This window comes from Athalia rosae, chromosome 4 (genome assembly GCF_917208135.1).
Source record: "Athalia rosae chromosome 4, iyAthRosa1.1, whole genome shotgun sequence".
Lineage (NCBI taxonomy): Eukaryota > Metazoa > Arthropoda > Insecta > Hymenoptera > Athaliidae > Athalia > Athalia rosae.
In genome coordinates, this window is record NC_064029.1 from 5,261,067 (window position 1) to 5,275,055 (window position 13,989).

Below are 13,989 nucleotides of genomic sequence, written 5' to 3' on the forward strand. Positions count from 1 at the left end.
ACCACGTTTCGATTTTCATTTCGAATCCAAACCCCGTATGATCGTGTGGCTTAAAAAGTTTCGAATCGTTCCGCAACCAGAATGGCTTATGCTTTCGCGTTGTCCGCGTCTCGCCTCTGGGGACCGGAGCTTTTTTGCCCCGGCTTTCGTGGCGCGCGCGAAATTGGTCGACGTGCTTGCCGCGAGATGACTCCGCGTTACGCGGTACGCAGGGTAGAAAGCTCGCGACGTCGCGACGCCTGCTGGGGTTGCCGGGACGCCCGACGTCGTCTCTTCGCTACGGTGAGTGCGTCGCGTCGCCGCAACCCCGGGGGTCGCTGGTCTCGAGCACAAACGTAGAACGGCCGGAGAGGGGGAGAGGGGCTAACGAACCGCGAGCTCGCCCCGAGTCTACGGAGTGCGGAGTTGTATACGAATCATGGCGACACCCGACCCCGTAGACCCGGCCACCCTAGAGATTAAGACCCGTAGCATAGAACAGACACTTCTCCCTCTAGTAAAACAGGTAAGACGTTTATAAACAAAACAGAATTCACCTATGTAATTTTTAACTATCGCACAATTTAATCTCTTCCCCCCCCCCCCCCACCTGCCCCCCTCTCTCTCTCGATGGTTCGCTCTCTCTCTCTCTCTCACCCTGTCTCTTTTTTCGTACTATCTCACTTTCTACTGATTTTACACCGCTGCTGTATCTTAAAGTTGAACCAAAGTGATAAGTGTAGTGCCGAAAGTACGTACGATGATCTGTTGCAACCGCAGAACGTTTCTCTGATTTTTTCCCATTTTCTCTTGAATTTTCGGTGCCTTTTTGTTTTCTCCCACGCTCGCGGAACGGAGTCTATGATTTCGATCATTTCGTCTGACGGTCCGACGTCGACACGTGAGAGGGAGAGAGCGAGAGAGAAAAGGAGGTTGCCGGTCAGTCGGGTAGGTCCGACGGAGACGGATAAAGAGGGAGAGGATAGAGAGAGAGAGAGAGAGAGAGAGAGGGACCACAGACGGAGATAGCACCAAACCAAACCAACGAGACGAACGATACTAAACTGAACCGAAGCAAATGAAACTACGACGGTGAAACACACGCTACTTTTATGCGTGGATATACCACTAAAAGTGTCTAGAAATAACTTTCGTTCAATCGAACCAAACGAACCCTGCGATTATTCTTTAATTCGAAAATTAACTAGATCATCACGCGTTCACTTGAAGATTGGTAGATTCGTAAACGATGGAAATCCGCATAAAACGTGGGAGAAAAGCTGCACCGTAGATCGTAAGCACAGTAATATCTGCACCCTTATTCCCTTCGCATACCTGCGATATGATTGAGTAAATTCCCAGCGTTCCTTTTCTTCTTTTTTTCTTATTTTGTAATACTTGCGAACTTGCGTCTTATCTCACCTCTGCACGGACTCGTGGATATTATTTTTTGCTGCACATTGAAAGCACTCCTGATGTAAAATAAATCTGCACAGTATGCCCGTTAATGTGTATCGATACCAGTCCCATTGATCAGACAGCAATTGAATCTGATTGGTGAAGTTTTTGTTAGCAAAAATTCTTTGAAAAACTGCCGAAAAACTTCCGTCGAAAATTCCATGCGGAATAATAACATGCAGACGAAACGAGAGAATCAATTGTCGTTTTTTTTTTTTTATTTTCGCCGTCCCAATAATTGTCACGACTATCGCTCGTTCAGCGATCACGTCTGCATACATGCTTCGTAGGGCGATGGCCTTCGCAGGGCCAGACGCCAAAAACTTGTTTTTCGGAGGTCCTCTACCCCGGCTCCCTAACTTCCGCGGCAGGACTTCTAGGAAGGGACGAAGGGGGGGTAGCAAAAAAATAAAAGGAAGCGAGAGGGTGCAGGGCACAGTTGTCGGTGCATGGCACAGGGGCGATCGTTACGAACTGCACCCACTTGTTAGAGCCCGTCTAGTCAACCCTCTCCCTCCACCAGCCCCTGTATATATCCGAGGGGGGGGGGGGGGGGGGGGAGGGGTTCGACGATGCCACCCACCGCGCCAGTCGAATGCCCTTCGTTCCCTTTTATATCGTAACGGTTAAGCGAAGTGCGGATACTTGGCCAGATGTGCGTAATAAAAGTATACATGTAGCTGTATCGGATGAAGGTGGGTCAATTCAGTTGTTTGATTCATGGGAGTTCAGTCAAGAAATGTTGCGCCGGGCACAAAAACGCCGCTTCGTACGATCCGTCGTAATAAAAAGAAGCGCAGATGCGGGTTATCTAAAAAATTCAACCCTCGCGGTGTAGGTGAATTTTTTTTTTTTTTTTTTCTCTTTCGGCTTCACTCGAGCGACGCTTTTACACAGAACAACAAACACGTCGCCGGGGGGTGGCGGATAGGGTCGGTCCAGTCGGCGGAGGTTTGTGTAAAATATAAAATTTTGTTTTTTCCTCGTTTTTCACTTTTCGTTACCGATTTTCTCTTCCATTTTTTTTTCAACTACTCTCCGCGCCCTTTTACCGGTCCAACCTTTTTTTTTTTTTCTTTCGGTAAGGTTTTTTATACTCGTTTGTTTGGTTCTGTTTTTTGCTTTTACTTCCCCTCGGTGCTTCGTTCGACCTGGTTCAGATTTGGAGAAACGTCGGAAGCGTTACGTATGTGTTGTACCTGGATATACTATACATACGTGTACATAGGTATATGTAACACGTACGCGCGTTGATTCACCCCAGATCCGCGACATGCCATCGCGGGTTTAAATGACACACCGCGACAGTCATGATGCGCGGCGGTTTACCAACCTCGTGGCTCTTACGTTGTAATATACATACCGTGTATCGAGTACGTACACGGGGTATGTACACGTACACCCACCCTGCACAGGTATGTGACGCCGCGGACAATGTAGCTGCAGGCGTATAAACCCTGGGTCTACATATTTGTAACTAAATCAATATAGCCGGGAACTAACGACGAGAGATGCTCCTCCGCCGCAGCTCTCGCGCCTCCCTCGGGTCCATTTTGGCGTCACCTGAATTCCGCACAGCCAACCGACCTAACCACCCCGTGAAATCCGCAGAACCGCGCGCGGTAGGCCGCGCGCATGCATTCGTGTTGGTAGGTCAACATGCGGGGAACGAAACGTTTCCGCCACCCTCAAACGTCGTCGCCGTCGTCACTCTCCCAACGTCATGGCACATCTCATCCCCTGACGTCCCGTCGTCGGTCCTCTCCCGAAATTCGGCTGGCGCATCGAGCGGGAACGTTTTCCGATCGTCGGTTCGAAAGGAGAAAAATGCATCGCACTTCGGAAGCGCAACAGGCGCATAATTAATTTCTGTTTCATTCTTTTTGTTTCTTCCTGGGGTCCTCCCACCCCTTTGGGCGAATCGGAGAGAGCTCGGATCGGTTCAGTGTCAAGGTATACGGGATATAGGGTGGCTGCTGTAGGAACTTGGTAACCCTTGTTTAGAGGAATTCCTCGACGTAAATAACACTTTCGAAAACACATATACAATGTAGGGTTCGTACGTACGTACGGCGTATACAGGGATAACTTGCGGTGTAGGAAGAGCATCGGATATCTTTGAGAGATTGGAAAACCCAGGCGGAAGCCTAAGCCTTTCTTTCTTTCGCGTCCCGCCGTGCGACGGAAGGCCGTATTTCTACCGGTACGCCTATAGGTATAATACGGGTGGCAGAAATCCACGGAATACTTGGGTAGGCATAGGGCGTCGTACACCGCGCGGTACACGGAAAAACTACTTTCGGACTTTTTCCCTGTACCGATGTCGTTCCAAACTTTCGTTCAGAGCGAGAAAACCAATCGTTCGAAGTAGTTACCCGCGCTCGAAATTTCGCAGATGGTAAGACGCCCCGCGCCGCGCGAGTAAGGGGTGAAAATTTATAACCGGTACGTGCGTGAGACGACGCCGGGGTCCTCTTCAATCTCGATGATCTCCGTAGGCGAAGCTGCGACGCGCACACACACGTGGAACGCGATATTATTTGGGTCGAAGGAGTTACGCGAGTCGTACGGAATACGGCGACGTAAAAAAATTCACCACATGCCAAATGGTATCGCGGTAACGTCGAATTTCTCCTTCTCGGAAGGGCGCGAGGATTCGGACGAACACATCGAGGATTCGCGTACGGCGTGCATCCGGCGATACTCGTACGTCGGTTTCGTAAACACGTACAGTATCGAGGGAATGTGTCGCTGCCTTTGGCAGAGCCGCCGTTGCGTAACCCGTTTCATTTCTTATTCGTTTCGAAGCATCTATTAGAATTTTATTACTCGGGTCTTGTCCATTACCGGAACGACGTCGGATGTATGCGGATATAACGTAGCCGTGGCGAACAGTTGGTTCGAACTACCCTCGTGAGCTCCGCGTAAGATATCGCGTAACGACTGTTTCAAAAACGATTCGATAAATCACGGGGGAAGCCCCGCGGTCGTTATAACAACGTAGCCGAGAAGAACGCGCTGCTCTGCATCTCTCGCCTGACCTTGGTACGAAACCTCCGAGAAGTGACCTACACCGAATACGAGGATTACGTAACGACGACTGGTATGAAACGGTGAAAGGAGGCGGGCATCGGGTCAAGGAGCACCCGCTAATATTTTATCTCCAAGAATCTGGAGAGCCGCATCGTTGTGGAAACGAGAACAATGATAATTTTCCAGAGATATACATGTATATACCTTGGCTTGATAACAGGGTGAATAAAATCCGCTACAAACGATTGAGGAAAACCTTGAAAGGGAAGCGGAGCTGTACAAACGCGGCTGTACCCCTCTCTAGTACGTGCATCGAGGCGGGTCTAACCTTCGCCCTTCATAATTCAATTCTCTCTCTCTCTCTCTCTTATACACATCCCGTAGCGTTTGTCTTATCGTGGACAATACGAATTAATTGGTTCGTAACCTCGTCTCGTTTTTTTTTTTGTTTTCGTCTTTCATTGAATATCGCGTCGTTGGCGGCAAGTCGTAAAATTACATCGCGAAGGCCACGTACAGGAGGTTTAATTAATCCGGTAGACAGACACTCGCAGTTGCACGCGTCAAGGTTTCTAGACAATTCATTGTCAGTCCTCCAGAATAATTATCACTGTCGTAGGTCTAATTAAACGTCCCCTCTCCCCCCCTTATACGTATATATGCATACGTAACCCCCAGCGCGGGAAGTACTCGAATCGTAGTAAAAGGTAGAATTATACGCGCACCTCGCTATCTGGGCTACGGAGGCGCAGTTTCTCTTTAAAACGAGATCCGCGATATTCTTGCCATTTTTCATTCCATCGTTATAAACCTCCGAGGGTTTGAAAGAATTTTTACTTCCCGCGTACCGTCTACCTACCTCCTTTTTTCACCCCAGACGATCATTATAACGTGTAATTCCGACGCGATTCCACCGCGATCGGAGGGAGAGAAATAAATAGAAGAAATGTAATAGGGAAAGGAATTTGAAAAATTGTGGAAAAGAATGAAATTCACGAGCCGCTTATTAATTTTCAATTCCTTTCGAATTATGAATTCGGGGGGAAAAAGTAGGTTGGCGAGCGTCTGCGTCGGGCTCTGGGATAATTGTATACTGAATTATTAGTTCGTTATCAAAGTTCATATTGCGGTCCGGCTGGTCGTGGTCCGACATCGCATTAGGAGATCAAGACCCTTTAACTCGCGGTTTGAAATTTGTAATCTCGCGGTGCACCTGCAACCTCCCCGGATGATGAATATCTCGTATAATACGTGAGGGAATACAGCGCGATTAATTACATGGAACATACGAAGTTTGGCACGAGAATACCTGGGAATAGAATCACGGTGCGGCACTGCGCGATTTTGGTTATTTTCGTTGCCTTTGGAAAATAGTCGTCGCTCCTTTCCATTCGAAATCGAGTCGAGAAAATAGTTTTCGGACAGCGACCGAGTCACGTCCCCTTATAACTTAGTTGTTACCTACTATCGAGTCGCGGTCGGAACGGATACCACTTATTATTCCGTTGGAACTTTTAATCCATTATTCAAATTGGTGAGAAGGAGTCGAAATCTATTTGGGACCCGATCGATTCGGTACGCGTCGCTGGCGGCACGGCGGGCCGGGTCCTGCCGGACTTCAACCTTCCGGGCAGAGCGATGACGAATGCGAGAAAAAGAAAAAAAACAAAAACAAAAAAAGGAATCGAATCGTTCGGTTACACTGTTTAAAAACCCCCGCGGCGATACGCGCTGCGAGAGCAAACGACCACCCCGCGGTATATGAGGAGACGCCGGTTTCATTGAGGAGAAAAAAAAAAAAATAGAGAAGGAAAAAGTGGCGACCCTGCAAACGGAAGCTGCGGAATCCTCCCCCGGGGTCGCCCGCCCACCCCCCACGGTGTGTACAACGCTCGCGTATCCACTCTACTTTACTTCTCTCCCTTGTCTCCTCGCCCTTGTCCTGGCCGACCGGTTTCTCCTCCTTTTTCTTCGGGCGCGTATTTCGTACTCCTTATTCCTTCTAACCCGCGTCCCGGCCGAGCACGTCCCGATGGTCCATCTCGCTTCGCGTTTCTCGCGCCAAGATCATCTCAGCCCTGCAGCAGGTCCGTGCCTCGAAATTCGGCCCAAGGGTTTTTGTGCCGCGAGTCAAAACGTCCGGGGTTTTCGATTGTTCCGAAAATTAGATCGGATCGGAAACACGCACCCCTCGTCGCGTCGCCCGTTGCAAATGCGCGGAAAAAATATTTGGAACTCCTTCAGCGCACCTCGCACGGTTAGCTAGAATCACGCGGTGCAAAATTTATCGAAGGTATCAACAACCCCGAGCGAAAAACAAAAGAAAAAAAAATCAACTCCGGCCCGAGTGAGCCTCGGCTTCGGAGCGGTGTCTCGTTTCGACTGTAACGATTAGTTTCTATATTCTAAGACTGTTTAATCCCTCGAGCATTGTAGTGTAGGACGCGGATATCGCGTGAGTCGTTGCGTACAGTCGTAACGTGATTTGTCTTCCGTTGACGAATCTTAGGGGCGAGATAAACCTGAACGGGAAATCTTAAGCGCGGTCCCCGATTCGCCTGCAAAGGGTGTGTATCAAGCGGCTATATTTCCATGTCAAAAATCGTCCCTAATCCCCCCGACGAGCGCTACGCGCGAATATCTCAACGGTTCCCCGTGATCCGCGCGGCTGCAGCTTCGTCACGAATTCCGATCGTCGTAGAATTTTGTGCAGCGCAAACGAGGCGTAAAAAATCCATCGAATCGCAGGAGCCTGGATTTATTGGCGGACATCCGGAGTCGCGGAGATAACGAAAAATCCGCAACAGGTATTTAAACAACAAACGGGGGAGGGGGGGAGTTTGCCAAATTCTCGGGGTACGGTGTAAAATGCAACTGTTGCAGTTTGCGGTCCGATATGCAATCCGACGACGGAACGGCTCGCCGTTTCGGCGGTGAAATATTCGAAGGCCCCCGGTCGACGAGAGCCGGGCGATAAATCAACCGGTTTATTTCGGCGTAGCGTTAAATAATAGCGGGCAATTTTCGAGCCGAGGGTGAAAGAGAAATTTCAATATGGCGCCACGCGATCTCCTCGCAACTAATACGGGCCTGACACGTATTGATTGTTGTCCGAGGGTTCTGCGCGCAGAGAGCGTTCCCTCTCCCTCCTCCGTTTTTCTCCCTCCTCCTCGCCCGTAGACGTTATAAATCGCTCCCTCTCCCTCCCTCTTTCGCCCTCTCGTTCGCCCCCGTAGCTTTTCGCCGGCCCTCCGTTCCTCTCTCGTCGGGGGTTCCGCACCCCTTCGGTTTTCCGAGTACTCCGAGCAGCAGCAGCACCGCGCCGCGAGTAGTGGGATCCGTAGAGAAATCCCGTTCAGTCTTCCTCAGGCACGCAACACGCCCGGTACCTATCTCAACTTAAACTCACACACACTCTGCCATTCTACCACACGACACCGTCAAAATACACGAAACACAAACCGACGACACACGCCGACAATAAAAAAAAGAAAAGAGAAAATAACACCACCACCACCACGCAACACCCACACAATCCGCACAAACGTTCTCCATCACTTTTCGGCGTCGCTCTGTCTCTCGTATATTTGCATATCCTCGTCTTCTTTTTCGTCATTCATACGTCGCTTACTTACGTACGAAATATCCTCCCTCTTCTAGTTACTCGCCTTCTTCGTCTCAATTCCGAGTCTCCTTCTGGCTCTTCGATCTTATTCTCGTTCTTACGTTTCTTGATCTTATTCTCACGCCCGCACCGTCGTTCTTAGAGACGACGTCAACCGTTACCGTTACACCTGCATCGGTGATCGTCAGGCTATATTGAAAAAAAAAAACGAAAAGAAAAAAAAATAGAAAACGAAACGAAACGAGAAAAAAAAATAATGAAAATACGTACACCCACGCGCCATTAGATCGAAGGATTGTACAGCGAGTCTATACACGCGTGCAGAAATACATTTGACGGTTGCACAGATCGTACAATAGCAGCACACCGCGTCACACGATATATGTTACAGATTTATATGAAGCGTTGAAAAAAAAAATAGAACGAGTAATAGTAACGATAAGTGTGAAGAAATGCGATAAGACGTTATAAAATAACGATATAAATAATAATCAAGTACACTGTATGAATTAGCTGCGAAACCCCCTTGCATTATAAAAGAAGAAAAATCTTTCATTTCTGAGCTTTTTTCTACGTATGTCGTTCCAGGACGATCGGCGGCCGATCATCTCAAACGGAGTGTGAACAATAAATAAAAAAAAAAAAAAAAAACAAAGGTTACAGAACGAGAGAAACGTTTATTAAGTTTTTTTTTCTTTTTGGTTCAAATACCGCAACGAAAAGACAAAGAAAAACGATAATTTATGTACTCCGTACACACATGTCTGTCTGTAACGAACACATTTCACACGATCATAAAAAACGATATTAACAAGAACAAAGACACTTTTTACAATAACTGTGTGTTCGTATCGCTCGAAGACAATTGCTCGTTGATTTTGAAGCTGTGAGAACGGAAAAAATAAGTAATATATAATATAAAAGAAGATCGAGGATCAAGGAATAAAAACCGGCTACCGTTCTACTCGCATTCCGCGTCTGAGAATCTTTACAATCCACGTTATACTTCCGCCGTTGTTATCTCACACATTTCATACTGCTGTAAATAAAACAACCCTCGCATAAGACTATATAGAAGTACAAGAAGTGATGAAACAATAAAATGATAAACTAGATAAATCGCAGGTCTTTATAAAAATCACCTGCTTTTATACTTTATTGGTGCGAATATATATATACATAGATATATATATATATCTAGTATATCGCAATACAAGGTGAAATTTAATCGCGATTTTTCTTAGACAGAAAAGAAGATAATACGATAATGATAATAAAAAATCAACCACGACAAACTAATGGACAAATAAATAATATAGAAATAAACGAATAGTTGGGCTTTTAAAAATACGCGGCATATAATACCATTATACGTGCGTACCTGCAATATCGTCACTGGAATACCTCAAAACATATGATAATAATGATAATGATAATAACGATAATAATAACAATTATAACCCGGGATTAGTGGATTTTTTCTTTCGATAGATAAATAATGCACACTCGTTAAGAAAAAAGAAATCAAAAAAAGAAAAAAAAAACAAGTTACGGATTATAACGTTGATAGATTATTGTAAATATATATTTACGATTCTACGGGATTAGAACGTTGAAAGGTTTATATAGAGCATATATTTTACTGAAATAACAAGAGATATTATATACAATGAACTGGATCGCATATTAGATAAAAAAAGGAGAAGTAAAAGAGAACGAAAATTGAGAGTACTTATCGCATATGAGTACAGACACACATGTTCGTGTATAAATATTAGATTATTTACGTAAGGAATAAATAATATACGTAGAAGAAAAAATAAAAGAGAACAAAACGGATAAGAGCAAGCCACAAGTTAAACAACAAATTGTACAACAATCGCAAACGAGAGCGAACGTTCGTTAAATAAGAGACTGTAATAATATCATAAGGTGAATTCTGGACAAAGAGAAATATCGGCTACGGGGTTTTAGTAAAGTCGTTCAGAACGCGCGCGCGCTGCAACCCTCCTACTATCGCTCGAATCATGTACGAGGGAGGCATGGCTGCTGAACGACAGGTACGTTTCTTATTTCCGAATTGGACACATCACGAATCCTGATCTGGATTGCGGATCGATCGATCGATCGATCGGCCGATCGATTGATTGATTGATTGATTGATTGATTGGTTCACTCATCCATTCATTCATTCATTCGTTCGTTCGTTCGTGTTCATTCATTCGTTAGTTATCTGCACCGCTGTAACGACGCCCCCACTTCGTAGAAAACACGCAATTTGAACATGTAATCCAGAATTACACGAAATACATGCATCTCCACATGCACTCGTAACGCACATAGCAAACACGCATCGCATACGTATGTAGGCAATTAGCGTGCAGTAACTGAAACAAAGCATCGCTCTCTCATCGTCATCACAATCACCCACAGTTGCAACGTATAGTTCGGTAGTAGTAGTTCGATATATATATATATATATATATATTTATATATGTGCATCTTCGGTAGTAGTGCCAACTTTTTTCTTCACATGTATAGCTCGCTGTAACACCCTCTCGAGTATTATACCAACTTTCACTCTCGTCGTACGTTTCCTGGCATCACGATTTCCCTCCCTCCCTCCCTCCAGCCCCTCGACTCCTCTTCCACTTCGTTTATGAATACTTGCGTACGTTATCTACTTACGTACACATTTCTTTACGTATACACACGTCTGTATAGCTAGAAGCGGGTAATTGGCTCACGCACCGAAATCTTCGGACACTCGAATCTAATTCCATTATTCGAAATCATAGCGGATGCGATTCTCGAACCAACCAGTTCCGTTGTTTGAACTGTTATAGAAAGCAACTCGCGGAAGTTTGAGAGCGTTTAAATACCCGTTGAACTCGAGATTTCAAGTGGCGTCCGGTCACCGTGGAATCTGCGGCTGGGGAAAACCCGATGAACCGATATAATGGAATAATTTCCACCTTTCTCAATCGGAATTCCTCGCTTAATTTCTACCCTGGGAATTCGATTTTCTCAAAGTCCCCGATTCGAGGAAGCTCGTTCGTTCCGTCTTTTTTTTTCTCCTCCTCTCTTCTCTGCATTCACGTGCTTTTTGCTGTATCAACGCCCATGGATTACACGCGTTCTCTGGGCGAGCTTTCGATCGATAGCGGCTGTTTCAATTATTTCGAAATTGCCCTCCCTCAATTCGGTGGAAGATTTATTTTAATCGTGTCTCGGGAAGTCTCGACGAGCAGATTATCGAACTCTGTAATATGTATATAATTTGAATAAACACGCGAACGAACGTGGCGTAAAATATTCCGCTATATGTATGTATTGTACCGTGTATATCGCTTGAATCGGTAATTTTTCTACGATCAATTTCAAGAGGATCTCGCCGCTCGAGTATTTCAGGCATTTCGTTTAAACGAAATCTGCGATGATCGCGTACGCGCGCCTATCAAAATTGGTCACGTGTTCGCGGAGCCAGCTGCCCTCGTTAACCTAGTTTCTACCTACTATTTGACTAATAAGCTTATCGTCAGGTGTACAGAAAGACCGGTACCAGCTGCCACTCGGAGAGTCAGTCACTTGTCATTGCAGGGTCGTGTTAGCGGTGGCTTAAAAAATGTCCACCCAACTAGGACGAGCTGGAATGCCAGGCTAACGTTAAGCCGCTTTTCACTACTCTGCAGAAACGAACCCTATGTACATATACGTATGTATCTACGTACGTACGTACGTACCTATGTAATAGCTAAAGCTACGCGAAATAATCTCGAATATAAATGCAAATGATACATAGTCGCTGATGCGGAAAGCGAACGAAACGAGCTCTCTCCAAAACGCGTCTAATTCTATTCTTCGTCGATATAGAGAAGAAAGAAAAAAAACAAACCAAAAAAAAAAAAAAATCAACCAAAAAAAGCTCAAGGAAGACGGTGGATTAGGATTACTATCGGTTGGATGGAGTGTAATTCAAGTTCACGGCGACTGGATGACGTTTCGTTACCGAGTCTTATCTACCAGAAGATTAATTACCCGCGAGTCGCTTTTCGCGAACCTCCGGCTCCTTTGGCTTCAATTTGCATCTCGAGCACCGTATAATGCCGCGGCGTTTGAGAAAATACCGAGTAAAATCTATGCGGGAGTGAAAAAGACGGGAGAGAAATAAAATGGAAAAACGGAACCGAGTAGGTAACGAGAGTCGTCCGTTAAGTATTCCGCGAAAGGTATCGCAGTTTAGAGGCCAAAACGTGGCTATCGCTGATCGGAACTCGTAACGACGCGCCGTCATCAGTCATCTTGGGTCTGGAGTTCGTGAGCTCTAAGCTTCGAATATCCAGGGAGGGCCGTTTCCCCCGTCTACGTCAAAGTCGGGCGGTTTTCTTCCTCCTTACTCGTTTCGTCCTTTCATCGTCGGGGGCGAATCGTTGAATGTCGTCGGATGATCGAGTGTCAAATCTCGGTATCGCAATCAAAGACCAATTGACTACTTTGGCGAATCGCAGCTTCAAAGGGAACGACGGGAAGATAAAGCCGTTCGTATCGCGAGAATAACGTGAAACAAAGATACGCCCGTTACACGTATCCCGTTATAATAAAATGGGAAGCCCGTCGCTTTCGGGTTCTACTCCCCCCTGACTCCCCGCGCGCCCTTCCTTCCGGGCGCCAAAATGATCGCCGGGGCGGCTGCGGGTCTCCCGAAATCGGAGTCCCGGGAATCGTACCAAGGCCACGCGACGACCTCCGACGCGGTGACGCCGCGCCGGGACGCCGCTCCACGACAAGACGGCAGGACGCCACCCCTAAATATTTCTTCATACGTTATTTTCTCTCCTAGAACCTCCGTCCCCTCCCTCCCGCCGAAAGAAGTTATCGTCATGAGAAGCTACTCCGGTGCCAAAGCGTCGAGTGGCGTCCGCGATAAATATATTTCCACAGCCAGCGACGATAACATTCGAAAATCCGTACGCGGGGTAGACGATCGCCGGAGCATAACGATCGACGGTACGAATCATCTGCTTTTCGGCAAGGCGCGCACAACCAGCTCCTTTAACCCAATTTACCCCGAACAGAGGAATGCGAGTCTCGAGGGTGGCGCGCGTATTCCGAGAGTCGCGGATCGAAGCGCGGGTGAGACGGAGTCGCGTGGCGAATTCGCGGCATCTCCCGATCGTCGGGTTGTCCGATTATTCGGTAAGTTTCTTGACCGATGAATCGGCGGGATCGCGAATACCGCTACGGTTTTGGAGCGTCGTCATCCGCCCGGAGACACGGAACGTATATCGCCTACTCTAGAATCCAATCACTATTAAACGGATTACTCGCTAACCCCGTACCGTCAGCCAGCTACGCTCCACCCTCTCATCCCCTTCCGAGTAAACCACCACCACCGACCACCACCACCGACCACCACCACCAGCACCACCGAGCCGGCTATTATCCTCCGGTCTATCGCCGAGGGGCGTATATCCAACGGAAGCGTCATGTGCCTGCCACACGTCCGTCTACTACACCTCAAACACGCGGGGCATCCGATAGACAACGTCTTTATGTGTATTTGTTTACATAACACCCTCGTAAAACCGAGCTCATCCAGATCCACCCCCTCCCACCCCCCCGCCGGCTACCTATACCCCGAGATTATGTCCTTCGTCGAAAGAGCCACGCGATCGCCACCACGTCGTCTTCTTTTTAATTCTCAACATCGAGTTCCTACACTTTTTTCCCTTTCGATATTTATTAGAGAAAAACGGTCAAAGTTTGCCGAAAATTGAACAATGACCTGGAGTATTTGGAGCGACGTGAAATCGCGACCGAAGCGAATCGCGGGGGGTTGAAAATTATTCAACTTATCTGTACGCCCGGAAGGCGAAATTCGAGCGGCTCGTACA

The 13,989-nt window shown here is 47.0% G+C and overlaps 1 protein-coding gene across 5 annotated transcripts in view; it reads left to right on the forward strand.

Annotated features, from left to right (window-relative positions):
* Positions 1-130: 130 nt before the first annotated feature.
* LOC105686530 (alpha-catulin) overlaps positions 131-13,989 on the forward strand; it is a 34,231-nt gene continuing 20,372 nt past the window's right edge. For 4 of the 5 annotated variants that reach the window (XM_048654742.1, XM_048654739.1, XM_048654737.1 and 1 more), the window contains exon 1: positions 131-505. In XM_048654742.1, the coding sequence (XP_048510699.1) occupies positions 419-505 (87 nt within the window). In that variant the 5' untranslated portion in view covers positions 131-418. Of the gene's footprint in view, positions 506-8,703; positions 10,156-13,989 lie in introns of those variants that run through there. The other variant, XM_048654740.1, reaches the window with a different exon arrangement.